This window comes from Oncorhynchus tshawytscha, linkage group LG16 (genome assembly GCF_018296145.1).
Source record: "Oncorhynchus tshawytscha isolate Ot180627B linkage group LG16, Otsh_v2.0, whole genome shotgun sequence".
NCBI classification, from domain to species: Eukaryota; Metazoa; Chordata; class Actinopteri; order Salmoniformes; family Salmonidae; genus Oncorhynchus; species Oncorhynchus tshawytscha.
In genome coordinates this window covers 18,916,486-18,935,193 of record NC_056444.1, presented here as the reverse complement: position 1 = coordinate 18,935,193, position 18,708 = coordinate 18,916,486, and the positions used below count along the sequence as shown (strand labels likewise).

Genomic DNA, 18,708 nt, shown 5'->3' with positions numbered 1-18,708 from the left:
TGCTATAGGCCACCAAGTGCTAACAGTCAGTATCTAGATAGTTTTGCTATAGGCCACCAAGTGCTAACAGTCAGTATCTAGATAGTTTTGCTATAGGCCACCAAGTGCTAACAGTCAGTATCTAGATAGTTTTGCTATAGGCCACAAGTGCTAACAGTATCTAGATAGTTTTGCTATAGGCCACCAAGTGCTAACAGTCAGTATCTAGATAGTTTTGCTATAGGCCACCAAGTGCTAACAGTCAGTATCTAGATAGTTTTGCTATAGGCCACCAAGTGCTAACAGTCAGTATCTAGATAGTTTTGCTATTTGCTATAGGCCACCAAGTGCTAACAGTCAGTATCTAGATAGTTTTGCTATAGGCCACCAAGTGCTAACAGTCAGTATCTAGATAGTTTTTTAGGCCACCAAGTGCTAACAGTCAGTATCTAGATAGTTTTGCTATAGGCCACCAAGTGCTAACAGTCAGTATCTAGATAGTTTTGCAGTATCTATAGGCCACCAAGTGCTAACAGTCAGTATCTAGATAGTTTTGTTTTGCAGTCAGTATCTAGGCTATAGGCCACCAAGTGCTAACAGTCAGTATCTAGATAGTTTTGCTATAGGCCACCAAGTGCTAACAGTCAGTATCTAGATAGTTTTGCTATAGGCCACCAAGTGCTAACAGTCAGTATCTAGATAGTTTTGCTATAGGCCACCAAGTGCTAACAGTCAGTATCTAGATAGTTTTGCTATAGGCCACCAAGTGCTAACAGTCAGTATCTAGATAGTTTTGCTATAGGCCACCAAGTGCTAACAGTCAGTATCTAGATAGTTTTGCTATAGGCCACCAAGTGCTATCTAGATACTGACTGTTAGTTTTGCTATAGGCCACCAAGTGCTAACAGTCCGTATCTAGATAGTATGTTTGAAATGCTTGATAGTGTGTGTGATGTAAACAGAGAGGTCTACTTTCTTGGGGACCTGAATATTTACTGGTTTTCATCGGTTCAAGGGGAAGCTTCTCACTGTAACCAGTGCCTGTAATCTGGTTTGGGATATTAATCAACCAAGATACTCCACATGTATTGATCACATTTTTACTAATACTGTAGAAATTTGTTCTAAAGCTGTATCCATACCCATTGGATGCAGTGATCACAATATAGTGACTATATCCAGGAAAGACAGAATTCCAAAAGCTGGGCCTAAAATACTGTTTAAGAGATCATACAAAAGATTTAGCTGTGTCTCTTCTGTGGATGATGTTAAATATATTTGTTGGTCTGATATGATTCATAAGGAGCATGCAGACACTGCACTTCATGAATTTATGTAATTGCTTCTTCCAATTATTGATAAACATCCACCTGTTAAGAAACAGACTGTTAGAACTGTTATGTACTGACATGTATGTGGAACTGATAGATGCACACGATACATGTTAATGTTTTTAAAAGTATGTCAATTGTAAAGTATTTTGTCCGTAATATATTTTCCGTTATACGTCGGACCCCAGTAAGACTAGCTGTCGTCATTGGCGTCGGCTACTGGGGATTCTAACATTTGAGAGTGGAGTAACAATCTGCAGCAACTGCCTGATGCTATTGCGTCAGCATGGACCGACGTCCTTGTGGGAACATTTCCGACACCTTGTAGAATGCCCCAAAGAATTCAGGCTGTTCTGGGGGCAAAGGGGGTCGGATCGGGTACTAGATGGGTGTACCTAATAAACTGGCTGTTGAGTGTAGTAGTGCCAAAGAAGATAAGATCATGTACAACCATTCTTGGAAGGAAACAGAAGTTAACTGAAAGATGTCTATTGTTAATGATGGTGTTAAAATAGGTCTTACCTCTGGATTAATGTACAGTAGAAACACTACAGGACAACGCACTGGCAGTAAATTAACATTTTAATACACCATCCATATCCACCAGGTAATACATCATATAGTATCAGTTGACAAAAATAGATGTAATACAATATTAATATGACAGATAACCCTGTAGAATATACTATTTACCACACATCGAAGTAGGAAACAATTCAATGACACATTAGTAACACACAAATACATCCCTTATCAACTATTCAATTAACTTAGTTAGGCTACTCTTGAGCATGGTCCTTTGTAGCTCAGTTGGTAGAGCATGGCGTTTAACACCAGGGTAGTGGGTTTGATTCCTGGGACCACCCATATGTCAAATGTATGCTCGCATGACTAAGTTGCTTTGGATAAAACCGTCTGCTAAATGGCATATTATTACTCTTGTTCCATTACTTAATGGCTTCATTTAAATTATACATAATGTTTTTGGTGAACAGTAGTTGAAAATAGTGTTGTCAACATCATATACAGATCTTTCAGATAGACTTATACCTAGACTTAAAGGGTAGAAAGCAGCAGTTTTTACTCAACAAAGTGACAACACAGTGTAGTCAAACTTAGTTGTAGTCACGATCTGGTTAACTATAACTTCCAAAATAGTTCTGTTTTGGGGTTTTAAATATGTATTAACTTATTTTCGGATAACGTCTAAACTACCCACAATGCACAATTGCCACCGTCATTAAGAGACCGAGTGTTGGCGGTGGTGAGCTACAATCCAACATTCATGAGGAAGTGTGATGTAAACCAATATTAAACTAATATTACACATGGGGCATTCTGCACATTCAGAATGTGACTTGCTTCAAATCATCCCTGCCTACTCTAATTGTTTAGTACCTCGTCTGTCTTTCGTAATTTGTTTTGTCCACTTTTTGGCCTACCGGAGCTTTTGTAACCTCGGCTTAGTGCTAGCGCGCTAGCTGGCTGACATCGGTGTTTGGACTGTGCTGTTATGTGATCATTTCCACCTGCCTGGAGCCTTCCTCTGTTCGCCGGCATGTTGACTGTTCCCCTCGACACCTGTGACCTCTGTCGCCTATGGAGTGTTGCCTCTGAAATCTATCTACTTTAGATTTCCCCTACTTATATCGCTATTGGATTCACTGATTCTCCCTCTGAAGTGCCTCTCTACCCTGACTCTCGCTTAGTAACTCAGCCACTCTTACCATGAGATGGTCAATTATTTGCTTGTAAGTTGGCTGAAAACGAGTAGTCATGAATGCACACCGGGTCCTCTATGACATTGTCGCCCCTCAAAAAAAACAACATTTGTCAGACTTCAGAATTCTGATCTGATCAGTTTATGTACCGTTAAAAAAGTTAAAAAATAAATAAAAAAGTCAAAAAGCCTGGGAGTTTATCAGCTTGAATCACTGAAAACAGAAAGAGGATTATTAGAGACAGGCTTCTATTTGAGCCAGGTGTCTATTTCACAGATTTTCCTCATTTGCATAGTTATTGGTTTAATTCCAGCAATCACTTCCAGCATTTTAATCAATGTCTTCATTTCCTGCACAAATGTGTTATCATTTACATTGTCACGTTTCTTTTGTCTTAGTATGGCTATATTTCGGCAGTTCTTACTTTTGCCACTAGAGGGCGAACAGCCAATTTCTGGGGGTCTGTACTCCCGAAGTTGTTGACTTTTTGTGGTTGCCAGTTAGCTAACAGTTCTCAGCTTTTCACTGTCGATAAAAATGGATGATTGCTATATATTTTTTTGAGTCCTTACTGAATTTGTGAAATTTAACAAATCAAACATTAAACCTTGTAAACAATTAATGGCAATTCATGGTAACCTCGTAAACAGCGTTCATTTGCTGAAATGTGTGCCGTTACCCGACTATTCAAAAGGGAAAGGCGGCTATTTGAGACTGCATTTAATTGAACTTTTACGGGAATAACTCCATAAGTTACATGTGGTTATGTTTTTGCTACCTTGACTTTGATAAGCCACAGTTTTAATGTAGACATCTACAATAAAACAATTCCAGTGCACATCAAAAGTTAGTCCTACGGCATCTTGCTTTGCATAATTGTGCACTTCAGGTAAATCTAATGGAGAATGTTAACAAATAGGCATGATTAAAAACTCACACACAGAGTGAGAGAGAGTGTGTTCAGGGGAAGTGCATCTTGCGTGTCCTCCACAGAGAGACTCTCCCGGACGTGAGGATGTGGGTCATGAGACTGAGCAGCATCAGAAAGATGGTCATGGACATCACAATCACATAGTGGCTGATACTGGAAACAGAGAGATATAGATATATACACTGCTCAAAAAAATAAAAGGAACACTAAAATAATAACACATCCTAGATCTGAATGAATGAAATATTCTTATTAAATAATTTTTTCTTTACATAGTTGAATGTGCTGACAACAAAATCACACAAATGATCAATGGAAATCAAATTTATCAACCCATGGAGGTCTGGATTTGGAGTCACACTCAAAATTAAAGTGGAAAACCACACTACAGGCTGATCCAACTTTGATGTAATGTCCTTAAAACAAGTCAAAATGAGGCTCAGTAGTGTGTGTGGCCTCCACGTGCCTGTATGACATCCCTACAACGCCTGGGCATGCTCCTGATGAGGTGGAGGATGGTCTCCTGAGGGATCTCCTCCCAGACCTGGACTAAAGCATCCGTCAACTCCTGGACAGTCTGTGGTTGGTGGATGGAGTGAGACATGATGTCCCAGATGTGCTCATTTGGATTCAGATCTGGGGAACAGGCGGGCCAGTCCATAGCATCAATACCTTCCTCTTGCAGGAACTGCTGACACACTCCAGCCACATGAGGTCTAGCATCGTCTTGCATTAGGAGGAACCCAGGGCCAACCGCACCAGCATATGGTCTCACAAGGGGTCTGAGGATCTCATCTCGGTACCTAATGGCAGTCAGGCTACCTCTGGCGAGCACATGTAGGGCTGTGCGGCCCCCCCAAAGAAATGCCACCCCACACCATGACTGACCCACCGCCAAACCGGTCATGCTGGAGGATGTTGCAGGCAGCAGAACGTTCCCCACGGCGTCTCCAGACTATCACGTCTGTCACATGTGCTCAGTGTGAACCTGCTTTCATCTGTGAAGAGCACAGGGCGCCAGTGGCGAATTTGCCAATCTTGGTGTTCTTCTGGCAAATGCCAAACATCCTGCACGGTGTTGGGCTGTAAGCACAACCCCCACCTGTGGACGTCGGGCCCTCATACCACCCTCATGGAGTCTGTTTCTGACCGTTTGAGCAGACACATGCACATTTGTGGCCTGCTGGAGGTCATTTTGCAGGGCTCTGGCAGTGCTCCTCCTGCTCCTCCTTGCACAAAGGCGGAGGTAGCGGTCCTGCTGCTGGGTTGTTGCCCTCCTACGGCCTCCTCCACGTCTCCTGATGTACTGGCCTGTCTCCTGGTAGCGCCTCCATGCTCTGGACACTACGCTGACAGACAGAGCAAACCTTCTTGCCACAGCTCGCATTGATGTGCCATCCTGAATGAGCTGCACTACCTGAGCCACTTGTGTGGGTTGTAGACTCCGTCTCATGCTACCACTAGAGTGAAAGCACCGCCAGCATTCAAAAGTGACCAAAACATCAGCCAGGAAGCATAGGAACTGAGAAGTGGTCTGTGGTCACCACCTGCAGAACCACTCCTTTATTGGGGGTGTCTTGCTAATTGCCTAAAATTTCCACCTGTGTCTATTCCATTTGCACAACAGCATGTGAAATTTATTGTCAATCAGTGTTGCTTCCTAAGTGGACAGTTTGATTTCACAGAAGTGTGATTGACTTGGAGTTACATTGTGTTGTTTAAGTGTTCCCTTTATTTTTTTGAGCAGTGTATATATGGTAAGTAAGTGTGTGTGGATGCTGGTGGGCCAAGATATAGGAGAACAGGCTTGTTGTAATGGCTGAAATGGAATAAATGGAGAGGTATCAAAACACATTATCATTCATTACATTGAGCCTGTACTTCTATATCTCCACCCACCAGCCTCCTGACAGTATGGGCTAATTTAATCAATAAGTCCAGAGGGTGTGTGGTACAGTGCATTTGGAAAGTATTCAGAACCCTTGACTTTTTCCACATTGTTACAGCCTTTCTAAAATGAATTAATAAAACAAAACTCAATCTACACACAATACCCTATAATGACAAAGCAAAAACAGGTTTTTAGAAATGTATTTACATAAGTATTTAGACCCTTTGCTATGAGACTCGACAATTGAGCTCAGATGTATCCTGTTTCCATTGATCATCCTTGAGATGTTTCTACAACTTCATTGTAGTCCACCTGTGCTACATTCAATTGATTAGACATGATTTGGAAAGGCACACACCTGCCTATATAAGGTCCCGCAGTTGACCGTGCATTCAGAGCAAAAACCAAGCCATGAGAACAAAATAATTGTCCGTAGAGCTCTGAGACAGTATTGTGTCGAGGCGCAGGGTACCAACACATTTCTGCAGCATTGAAGGTCCCAAACAACACAGTAGCCTCCATCATTCTTAAATGCAAGAAGTTTGGAACCACCAAGACTTCCTAGAGCTGGCCGTCCGGCCAAACTGAGGAAACGTGGGAGAAGGGCCTTGGTCGGGGAGGTGACCAAGAACCCGATGGTTGCTCCAGAGTTCCTCTGTGGAGATGGGACAACCATCTCTGCAGCACCCCACCAATCAGGCCTTTATGGTAGAGTGGCCAGAGGGAAGCTACTCTTCAGTAAAAGGCACATGACAGCCTGCTTTGAGTTTGCCAAAAGGCACCTAAAGGACTCTGACCATGAGAAACAAGATTCTCTGGTCTGATGAAACCAAGATTGACCTCTTTGGCCTGAATGCCAAGTGTCACGTCTGGAGGAAACCTGGCACCATCCCTACGGTGAAGCATTGTGGTGGCAGCGTCATGCTGTAGGGATGTTTTTCAGCGGCAGGGACTGGGAGACTAGACTGGATCAAGGGAAAGATGAACAGAGCAAAGTACAGAAAGAACCTTGATGAAAACCTGCTCTAGAGCGCTCAAGACCTCAGACTGGGCTGAAGGTTCACCTTCCAGCATGACAACGACCCTAAGCACACAGCCAAGACAATGCAGGAGTGGCTTCGGGACAAGTCTCTGAATGTCCTTGAGTGGCCCAGCCAGAGCCCAGATTTGAACCCGATGTAGAGTCATACCGAAGATTACTCAAAGCTGTAATCGCTGCCAAAGGTGCTTCAACAAAGGACTGAGTAAAGGGTCTGAAAAGTTATGTAAATGTGAGTTGTTTATTAAAGTTGTTTATTTTTAATAAATTTGCAAACAAATATAAAAACCTGTTTTTGCTTTGTCATTATGGTGTATTGTATGTAGATTGAGGGGGGACAATAATACATTTTAGAATAAGGCTGTAACGGAACAAAATTTGGAAAAATTCAATGGGTTTCCGAATGCACTGTATTTGGTGAATATACCACGGCTAAGGGCTGTTCTTAAGCACGACTCAACACGGAGTTCCTGGAGACAGCCTTTAGACGTGGTATATTAGCTATATACCACAAACCCCCTCAGTGCCTTATAGCTATTATAAACTGGTTACCAACGTAATTAGAGTAGTAAGAATACATGTTTTGTCAAACCCATGGTAAATGGTCTCATATAGCACGGCTTTCATCCAATCTGCATTCGGGACTCAAACCACCCAGTTTATAAATAAGCCATAAGACATGCAAAACCTCTCTCTCTGCTGGGTCCTACCTGGTGCCAATGTCCAGCCAGCTCCCATAGTCCTGCACTAGGAAGAAGAAATGCTGGAGGAAAGAGGGATGGAGAGAGGAAGAGAGGAGGACAAGGTAGTGATGGAGAATATGGTGACATTTCCACAGCTTACCAGAGGCAACCATATTGCTAATAGCTGTCTCATTCCTTACCAGAGGCAACCATATTGCTAATAGCTGTCTCATTCCTTACCAGAGGCTACCATATTGCTAATAGCTGTCTCATTCCTTACCAGAGGCTACCATATTGCTAATAGCTGTCTCATTCCTTACCAGAGGCAACCATATTGCTAATAGCTGTCTCATTCCTTACCAGAGGCTACCATATTGCTAATAGCTGTCTCATTCCTTACCAGAGGCTTCCATATTGCTAATAGCTGTCTCATTCCTTACCAGAGACTTCCATATTGCTAATAGCTGTCTCATTCCTTACCAGAGGCTACCATATTGCTAATAGCTGTCTCATTCCTTACCAGAGGCTTCCATATTGCTAATAGCTGTCTCATTCCTTACCAGAGGCTTCCATATTGCTAATAGCTGTCTCATTCCTTACCAGAGACTTCCATATTGCTAATAGCTGTCTCATTCCTTACCAGAGGCTACCATATTGCTAATAGCTGTCTCATTCCTTACCAGAGGCTACCATATTGCTAATAGCTGTCTCATTCCTTACCAGAGACTTCCATATTGCTAATAGCTGTCTCATTCCTTACCAGAGGCTACCATATTGCTAATAGCTGTCTCATTCCTTACCAGAGGCTTCCATATTGCTAATAGCTGTCTCATTCCTTACCAGAGCCATCAGGTCAGAAATCACCAGGACGATGAGGAACAGACTGGAAACAAAAGAAGATAAATTATTAATTCAATAAATGACCCCATGAGCTAATTTCTCAAAATACTGTATGTCTGTATGTGTACTTGATTTTCACATGATGGAACCAAGCTAACTGTTACCTTCTGGAGGAAAGTTGTGTAGAGACCTGGATGGTTTCAAACGTACACATAACGATGATGAATGGGATTATCACCTGTAACAACAACAGTCTCATCTTCACTCTTTTAGGCAATGGACTCCATTGTAAAAGTGTGGGCAGATTACAACAAATTGTGGATTATTTGCAAAGTTGTGATCCGTTTTGTTGACGATATGTATATTTGCTCTGTCAATGTCACTCAGCGAGTTGAGTGAGAGACTACAAGACAATACTACAATCCATAGAGGCATATTGTGTATGCAGACCGATATGTAGACCTAAACGAATGTAACCCACACCTGTTGTTAGAATAGTCATGGTTAACCACAATCTCGTTGGCACCATTATAAGTAGAGTATTGTTTGCTTTTAACATACACTACCGTTCCAAAGTTTGGGGTCACTTAGAAATGTCCTTGTTTTCTAAATAAACTTTTTTTGTCCATTAAAATAACATCACATTGATCAGAAATACAGTGTAGACATTGCTAATGTTGTAAATAACTATTATTGTAGCTGGAAACAGCAGATTTGTTATGGAATATCTACATAGGAGTACAGAGGCCCATTTTCAGCAACTATCACTCCTGAGTTCCAATGGCATGTTGTGTTAGCTAATCCAAGTTTATCATTTTAAAAGGCTAATTGATCATTAGAAAACCCTTTTGTAATTATGTTAGCACAGCTGAAAACGGTTGTGCTGATTTAAAGAAGCAATTAAACTGGACTTCTTTAGACTAGTTGAGGCTCAAAATGGCCAGAAACAAAGACCTTTCTTCTGAAACGCGTCAGTCTATTCTTGTTCTGAGAAATGAAGGTGATTCCATGCGAGAAATTGCCAAGAAACTGAAGATCCCTTACAACGCTTTGTACTACTCCCTTCACAGAACAGCACAAACTGGCTCTAACCAGAATAGAAAGAGAAGTGGGAGGCCCCGGTGCACAACTGAGCAAGAGAACAAGTACATTAGAGTGTCTAGTTTGAGAAACAGATGCCTCACATGCCCTCAACTGGCAGATTCATTAAATAGTACCCGCAAAATAACAGTCTCAATGTCAACAGTGAAGAGGCGACTCCGGGATGCTGGCCTTCTAGGCAGAGTTCCTCTGTCCAATGTCTATGTTCTTTTGCCAATCTTAATCTTTTATTTTTATTGGCCAGTCTGAGATATGGCTTTTTCTTTGCAACTCTGCCTAGAAGGCCAGCATCCCGGAGTCTACACGGTAGTGTACTTTCATATGGTATGACATTGTAGTGTGTTTGTGTGTGGGGTGTGGTACCTTCCACATCATCAGGCCTCCCATGATAAAGGGGTTGAAGACGGTGAGGAAGCAGTACACTGAGGCTGGATCAAAACTACAGAGAGAGAGTAGGAGGGAGGGGGCGAAGGAGAGTAGAGAGAGAGTAGGAGGGAGGGGGGTCGGAGAGGGGGGGAGAAGGAGAGTAGAGAGAGAGTAGGAGGGGGGGGCAAGAGAGAGGGGGAGAAGGAGAGTAGAGAGAGCGAGAGAAGGGGGTGCAAGAAGAAAGAGGAAGCAAGAACAAAGAGACAGTAGAGTCGAGAAAAAGAGAACCCAAAGAAAGACAAGAAGGGTTTCAGAGGTCAGATAGTGAAAGAATGTAAATGTGAAAACCAACCTAATGCACTCATGAATAAACCCATATTGGTCCAGAGCCCCAGTCTCCACCATACAATACCTGTTAATGGATGCTATGTTCCCAGTACCAAAGAAGGCTGTAATTATGAAGAAAACCTGACAGCCTAATGTCAAGGAACCAGACAGTGGTTTTACAGAATAGCCAGTAGTTTAGAGAGAGAGACGGTCAAAATGCTATTCGTTTGCATAAGGTCAAGAGTGATGTTAGGGTTTGTGCTTAAAAACCAATGTGACACAATAACACTTCTTCTTCTTTAGCCAGCTCAGACAGCAACTACATCAGATAGGGACAACTATCACCAGGGTTAAACTAGCGCTGCCTATAGGTCATTAACAGTCAGCAGTGTCACCAAGGAAAAGGATACGAAGAAGTAGGATCTTCTGATGTCATCCAGCTTTAGTTGTCTGATCTTGGTGATGTCAATGTTTTCAGAGAAGTCAAGCGTGGACAGCTGAAAAACAATGACACAAATGTATTTCATAATAAAGCCACAATGACTTGATACAGTGTAACACTGCATCGTATAATGCTATACCAGACATTCTACACCAATAAGGTTGTCTTCTATGCTCAGAGGATTAACCATGGCATTGTGCCAAGTGGAAGGACTAGCAGTGGTTCCCGTGTTTACCAGGAAGTAGCTGTATTAGTCGGAGGTGATTAACATGAGACTGGTCCTTGACACAGAGTCAGTGCATAGAGAGTATATACATTTACATGGCTCCAGTCATTCAGCAGTCACTCTTATCCAGATCAACATGCATTAGGAACATTCAACTAAAGTAGATTGCAAGTAGAACCATTCATCAATAGAAAACTGTAACAGCGTAACTGTTTATACCTCCTGTCTCCCAGAGATACCTTGAGAGAGCATGGCTTCCTGTTCTATGTTGATCCACACAAACATCAGCCAGGACAAGACTGGCGGGAACAGAGCCTCAGACCTGACACACACACGCACAATTAGTACAGGTACGATACCAGCTGATCACTGCAGTGTAAGCTTACACTTGTTGAGCATTGCCTGACTATCTCTTACCCAGTACTCAGTAGTAGGTAGGTGGCTGTGAGGGAGAGGAAGATACTGAGCAGACGATGGAACAAACGAGTAGAACTCAACAAAGGAACAAACAGAGAGGAACCTGGGAGAGAGAGAGATGCCAGTTATCTTTATAAGCCTGGTTTTGATGATCATACAGATATTTCAAGGACTTTTATCATAAAGAAAGAGAGAGAGAGAGAGTTGGTGCCCACCCAGTGTAGTCCAACTGATCATCTGGTTGAGGAGAGGCAGACCCTGTTTCAGCTGCAGACTGGAGTGAGTGCTGGTGGGCACATAGGCACACACTGCTACATGGAGCATCTATACACACAGAAACAAGACTGATTAACACACACAAGCACGTGCACCCACGCACACACACATTCCTTACCTGGAAGGTTAAGAGGTAGCGGTCAGTCAGGTGTAGTGTAGTCCGTTTCCGTGCCAACCAGAGGTAAAAGGTGGAAATGAACAGAGAGAGTACACCTGCACAGGTACTACAGAGAGAGGAAAGAAAGAAAGATATATAATGCTATTTTTCTTTTTAAAGAGGGCTAAGAAGCATTGCTGTAATGTTGTAGAGAAGTTAATACTTACACCATGTGGATGTTGGCTTCTCTCCCAACAACTGGCATCATGGGAAATGTGGCCAGAAACAAACAACACAGGACCCAGCTCACTGACCTAAACTACAGACAAACACAGAGAGAGAAGAAGACAGAGAGAGGACAAAGAGAGAGAGAGAGGACAAAGAGAGAGGACAAAGGGAGATATATTTAGAATGAAAGACAGAAAGATATTTAGAGTGAGAGAGAAAAATAATTTAAACACATATTTTACACGTGCTTTGTGCTCCTGACATATTGCTTGCTATCCTGTCCTTTCAGATTTGTGTACCTCAAAGGGGAAGGAGCTAGAGACCAGACTAGTAAAGAACTACAAGCCACTCATCGTCTTACCTTGGCCTTGCTGTAGAGGCCAGAGAGGAGGGGCCAGAGAGAGAACAGCCAGCATCGTTTTACCTTGGCCTTGCTGTAGAGGCCAGAGAGGAGGGGCCAGAGAGGGAGAACAGCCAGCATCGTTTTACCTTGGCCTTGCTGTAGAGGCCAGAGAGGAGGGGCCAGAGAGGGAGAACAGCCAGCATCGTCTTACCTTGGCCTTGCTGTAGAGGCCAGAGAGGAGGGGCCAGAGAGGGAGAACAGCCAGCATCGTCTTACCTTGGCCTTGCTGTAGAGGCCAGAGAGGAGGGGCCAGAGAGAGAGAACAGCCAGCATCGTTTTACCTTGGCCTTGCTGTAGAGGCCAGAGAGGAGGGGCCAGAGAGGGAGAACAGCCAGCATCGTCTTACCTTGGCCTTGCTGTAGAGGCCAGAGAGGAGGGGCCAGAGAGAGAGAACAGCCAGCATCGTCTTACCTTGGCCTTGCTGTAGAGGCCAGAGAGGAGGGGCCAGAGAGAGAGAACAGCCAGGCCTACAGTCAACATGGCCCGATAGAAGAAACTCACCACCTGGGGGAGACAGACACAGTAGCAACTTTTTCCAAGTAGAAATGTAGATTATATTGAATTGAGCCATTAGTGAAATAGTGACCATATGATGGCTGCTTACCAGAAGTTCAATCCCAAATGTGACCAGGGCAAAGTAGCCAAAGCATTTACCCAGTGGTAGTGAACTGTATGAACGAACCAGATCTGTTAGAGTTCCAAACCTGAAACACACACACGTATGGTTGATATCATCAAAATAAACACTTTGAGATCATGAAAAATGTAGTGGCATAGCATAAGTAAAATACCTCCCTTTCATCCATTCAACTCATCAAATTACTTCAAACTGTGAGTGTGTGTGTGTGTGTGTGTGTGTGTGTGTGTGTACTCACTCTTTGAGGACAGAGTACCAGACAGGGACAGGCAGTAGACAGTAGATGTAGTAGGTTACTGGACTTCTCTGGATTATCAGGAACATTCCAATCAGCAGCGTAGCTCCCACACCCATCCACCACAGGGTTTTACTAGACACCTTCAACACACACACAGGGTTTTACCAGACACCTTCAACACACAGGGTTTTACCAGACACCTTCAACACACACACACACACACACACACACACAGGGTTTTACCAGACACCTTCAACACACACACACACACACAGGGTTTTACCAGACACCTTCAACACACACACACACACAGGGTTTTACCAGACACCTTCAACACACACACAGGGTTTTACCAGACACCTTCAAACACACACACACACACACACACACACAGGGTTTTACCAGACACCTTCAACACACACACAGGGTTTTACCAGACACCTTCAATACACACACACAGGGCTTTACCAGACACTTTCACACACACACACACACACACACACAGGGTTTTACCAGACACCTTCAACACACACACACAGGGTTTTACCAGACACCTTCAACACACACACACAGGGTTTTTACCAGACACCTTCACACACACACACACACACAGGGTTTTACCAGACACCTTCAACACAACACACACACACACACACACACACACACACACACACACACACACACACACACAGGGTTTTACCAGACACCTTCAACACACACACACACACACACACACACACACACACAGACACACACACACACACACACACACACACACACACACACAGGGTTTTACCAGACACCTTCACACACACACACACACACACACACACACACAGGGTTTTACCAGACACTTTCACACACACACACACAGGGTTTTACCAGACACTTTCAACACACACACACACACAGGGTTTTACCAGACACTTTCAACACACACACAGGGTTGTGAACACATCTCTTCAGTATCAGCAGAATTATACAGGAGATGAGGTGTGTGTGCCTGCCTTCATGTGTGCGTCCATGTACTGTGTGTGTGTGAGTGTTTGATCACCTGGTCAGTGGGTGTGGGTGGTCTCCTGAGACTGGCGTGTGTCTTCAGTATAACAAGAACCACATAGGAGGTCCAGCCTGTGAAGCCCAGCACAACACTACAGCCCAGAAAGAACCGGTCATAGGTGTGGTAGTAGGACAGACCCTCCAACGCATGGCCAATCAGAGACCTGCACAGAGAGATCTGAGAGAGAGGGTGTGGGGGGAGGAGAGAGAACATTCAGTATATTAGCAGCTAGTATCTGTCAGTCATCATGACCAACGTAACCCAAGAAAAAACATAGGCTTTAGCCTTTAGCTCAGTGGGCCACACGGTCTTCAGTTGTACAGATAACTGGGGTTTGATACCCAGTGTACTTACAGCTTCTTCATATTCCTCTAGCTGGATCAGAACCCTGGCCTTGTTGATAAACTCTGCCTGGCGTGACTCTGTCAGCAACCTGAGGGACAGACAGACAGATTGGAGGACACACTAGTTACACACAACTGGTCATGTCACTCTCTTTATACGAGTTGAACTAGAGAATTACCATTACAGTCAATAGTTCTATCTCTACGGTTGATACTTACTGGTATGGAGTGAAGAGAAAGGATAAAGTTGTTTCCTTTTTCTGAGCCATCTTCACCTGGAAACAGAGGTGAATATTTGAACAAATACACATGGTTATGTAATGTATAACTTCATCATCATAACAACATTATTATCCTCCATGTTATATTTCACCTTGAACTGCTCCAGTATCTGGATGGCGTTAGAGTACATACTCTCAGCTTTAAACTGGTCACTGTTGTTCAGATACTGCAGTGGTAACACACCCTACACAACACACATTACACACACTTTATCAGCATAATAAATGCACTATATACCCAATTCCCTATATCACACACACACTCAATATAGAGAAGGTATATATGGCGTGAGATGATGCCTTATCGTCTGCACATATATTTTATTTTGCATCTCAGAGCAGCTCTGTAACCACAGTGCAGATTATGGTTACTGTATAACAGCTTTTCCACTGACACGTCTCCTCATTATGGTATTCTAAAGATACTGACATGCTGTTATGAGGTGTTACTCACCACAGAGTTGAGAGGAATAGGCACTCCAATAAGAGATGACATCAGTGGCGCTATGTCTGCCTGTAACACACATCTAGCATTAGACTGGGAACAGATTACTGTTGTTTTTGGACTATCTTCAACACAGAGGAAATACGTGGTTGTGACATCATCAATCAGCGCCAGATGCGGTGAGGCTACATGGGTGTCTCACCTGATTGACATCAACCCTGCGGAGGCCCTCCAGCTGCCATTCTGACAGAGAAACACCAACAGACACAGGATCACACATTGTGTTATGTCAGCATTATGACCGTTTTATACAGGTAGAACAACTGAGGGTTGGAGTAAAGTGTTACAACAGAATAATACAATCTCTGACCTACCTTTTCCCCCTCTAGAAGAGTTGAAAGAAGAGAGGAGAGTAGGAGGACAAACACACACAGACCAATAGTACTGAGTTATAGTACCTTGTAGGTATCCATCTGAGTACTTCTGGGGTTCAGTGACTCTCTGAGCAGTGTGAACCCCAGCTCCCCACACCAACAATGGGGTCAGGGTCTCAGAGGGGTGGCCTGCACCATGGGAGCCTGGAGACACACAGCAATATATTATCTACTACTTCACTACCATGGTGACCACCTTTCTGAGCTAGCTGAAGTCCTACCCCAGTTGGTCATGCCGTGGTCAGAGGTGAACACATAGGCTGTTCTTCCATCGTTGCCAAAAAGGTCCTCGACCATGGAGACCAGCTCTTTCACCCCAGAGTCAACCAGACGTATGTTCTCTAGATATTCCCTTCGCACAACGCACACAAAGGGGATTTTTAAGAGACAAAATCAAACAGGGTCATTAGTAGCCTAAATGAGTCTGTGTTTCCTGACATCCATTGTGTAGACCCCACTATATGCACTAATTGAAATCTGCAGTCCTTCATTTAAAAGATATTAGAGAATAATGTATCTTGTGTTTGTACATGGCTATATGCACTAATAGAAATCTGCAGTCCTTTGTTTAAAAGGTACCAGAGAATAATGTATCTCTTGTTTGTACATGGTTTCTGTATATTCTGTATATTCCTGTATATCTAGAATGTGATATTTCTGGTCTGTACAGGGTTTCTATCTCACTGTGACATGGGTCTGTGGGCGTGTCCATTGGTGTCAATGCCCAGTAGGTGGAGGAAGAAGACATTCTGATCCTTCTGTAAACTGGACATCAGACTGGAGTTCACCCTGGCAGACTGGAGGAACGACTAAGAGAGAGGAGGTGGGGGAGAGAGGCAAATAGATACAGTGTCTGTACCCCCATGCTGAGACAAACACACACACACCCTGTTCTCATCACCATAAGTACCTTGACTTCATCAAAGACCCAGGTGTCCAGTCTGGAGGCATCAGTGGAGGCAAAGTCCTCTCTCTCTGCTGGGTAGGTGTAGGTGTACACATGGTCCCCACTGGCACCTGCAGGAGAGGGGGGAAGAAGTGTAGATGGAGATGATGGTAAGAATGATAAAAAGAAAGTGAGAGAGTTGTCGAGAGAGAGAAAGAAAGAGAGGATTAGTTTATTTCTGATCTAATAAGCCACACACGTGCATGGTGGTGTATCTGTGTTTCCCCTGTATTTGAAAGGTTGTGTATTGTACGTGTGTTTGTTAACCTTTGGCAAACATGGGCAGGATGTCAGGGCTGCCCCAACACCAGGTGTGTCTGCTCTCATTGAACACGGAGTCAAACTCCACTGGATTCTCCTTCCAGCCTACACACACACACACACACACACACACACACACACATACAAAGAGAAAATATTATGAACGCAGCATATAACACTAGGGAAATTACACAGTAACAGACTCTGATGTTTTACTTTAAAAAGGTATGTAAAACAATAAACAATAACTGCAAAGTGAAACAAAACATAACTCTTCACAAGGACAAATTTAAACAATTACTTGTAACAATTTCCACAGGAAACAAAATATATTTACTTGAAGAACAGTGCAGATACATACATTTTAAAGTGAAAAATCTGGGTCTCAGTGTCACTCTGTTACTGTAGAATTGCCCACTTCCATTAGTAACACGCACGAACACACACACGCTGGCACACACACACACGCCGGCACACACACAGACACACAGACACTGACCTTTAGCTACAGCGCTGACATCTTCGTAGAAGCCAGCGATCAAAGCAACGTGTCCAGGCCGAGACTCGGTGGGAACACGAGTGTGTGACACACCCCAACTCCCTGTTTCTTCCATCACACTCCTTCAGAACACACACACACTGTGAGAAATGCATACGCACACACAACTCTGAGTCCACACACACTTCCATACAGCCAGTTAATCTGAGAGAGCTCAGTTACCTTAAGTAAGGAGCCCTGGTGGATCCATTGGCATCAGGCTTATAGAGGCTGTCTGCCCTGAGTCCATCTGCAACCACCAGCAGCAGGCGGGAGGCAGGGGGAGGCAGGGGGGACACCTGGGGGGCCATGCCGTGGACCAGGGGCGATGTGAAGTAGATGTCAAATATGGAGATGAAGAAAATTACATGGACCAGAAGCCCAACCAGGAAGAACATTATCATCCTCATGATGAAGACTGGGGGCTGGGGAGACCCCAGAAGTTCTGGAGGGAGGGAGGAATGGATGAAGAGGAACAGAGAGAGAGCAGAAAATAGCTATTAGATATAGACGTCAGATAATCTGTTGTGGCCATATGTTTCTGAGTCTATAAGGTGCTGCCATCCATTCATACTCTAGCTATCGCATTCACTCACTAGAACACAAATGTGTCCCACATGTCAACAACATCAGACGTGCTAAACAAAATAAAAAAATCTTACCTTTGAACACTTTCTTGTTTCAAGCCGGTGGCAGATTGGTTACTTTGAATCTTGAATGAATGAGAGTTAAGTCATTCAAACACACACCTGCCACTTTTTGCTGTCTAGCGACCCAACTTCACCCATCAACAGACCCTAATTTCAGGTGAACTAAATTAAGAAACACACTTATACAACCTTTAGTACAGTGTGGCAAGCTTATCTACCGGCGCGATGGGCTTAAAAACCTACTGTCTGTCTTTCTAAGCAGCTTATAAAATAAATCAGTCCACACTGGGACGTTACAGCGCCACTTCCTTGTTGTAAATATGACGTTCCAACTGAGCTACAGCAATGGCCCGTGGGTATTGTAGTTCTACTACTGGCATTTGATTTCACAGTCGGCTACAGAAATGAAATAGATCATAGTCGCTATTAGGGATTAACATGGTTATAACTATATAGCAATGGTCCGTCCATCCATCCATGCTTTATTTTAGTGATGGTGAGAAAAGTATCACTTTCCGGCAAGGTTAGCTAGCTGTCAAACCGATGCTGTCAACTGTCAAAGCTCCTGGCCTGCCC

At 43.6% G+C, this 18,708-nt stretch overlaps 1 protein-coding gene across 2 annotated transcripts; it reads right to left on the bottom strand.

Moving 5' to 3' along the window:
* Window positions 1–1,874: 1,874 nt before the first annotated feature.
* Window positions 1,875–18,451, bottom strand: pign (phosphatidylinositol glycan anchor biosynthesis, class N). Of its 2 annotated transcripts, XM_042298933.1 has the most exons (30): window positions 18,145–18,451; window positions 17,666–17,927; window positions 17,444–17,565; window positions 16,951–17,049; window positions 16,648–16,754; window positions 16,422–16,546; window positions 15,959–16,089; window positions 15,762–15,881; window positions 15,506–15,546; window positions 15,313–15,372; window positions 14,951–15,043; window positions 14,797–14,852; window positions 14,588–14,666; window positions 14,228–14,410; window positions 13,174–13,313; window positions 12,903–13,002; window positions 12,710–12,802; window positions 11,895–11,986; window positions 11,689–11,794; window positions 11,510–11,618; window positions 11,295–11,397; window positions 11,097–11,199; window positions 10,620–10,706; window positions 10,295–10,350; window positions 9,880–9,955; window positions 8,580–8,653; window positions 8,416–8,458; window positions 7,603–7,655; window positions 3,969–4,115; window positions 1,875–3,244 (listed from the first exon to the last, which is right to left on the bottom strand). In XM_042298933.1, exons 2-29 carry the CDS (start codon window positions 17,890–17,892, stop codon window positions 3,992–3,994), a joined length of 2,802 nt encoding a protein of 933 aa, XP_042154867.1. In that variant the 5' UTR covers window positions 17,893–17,927; window positions 18,145–18,451; the 3' UTR covers window positions 1,875–3,244; window positions 3,969–3,991. The 2 variants fall into 2 exon arrangements, with proteins under 2 accessions (XP_042154867.1, XP_042154866.1); XM_042298932.1 differs by having other exon boundaries at window positions 1,875–4,115; window positions 18,145–18,450.
* Between the last annotated feature and the right edge of the window lie 257 nt (window positions 18,452–18,708).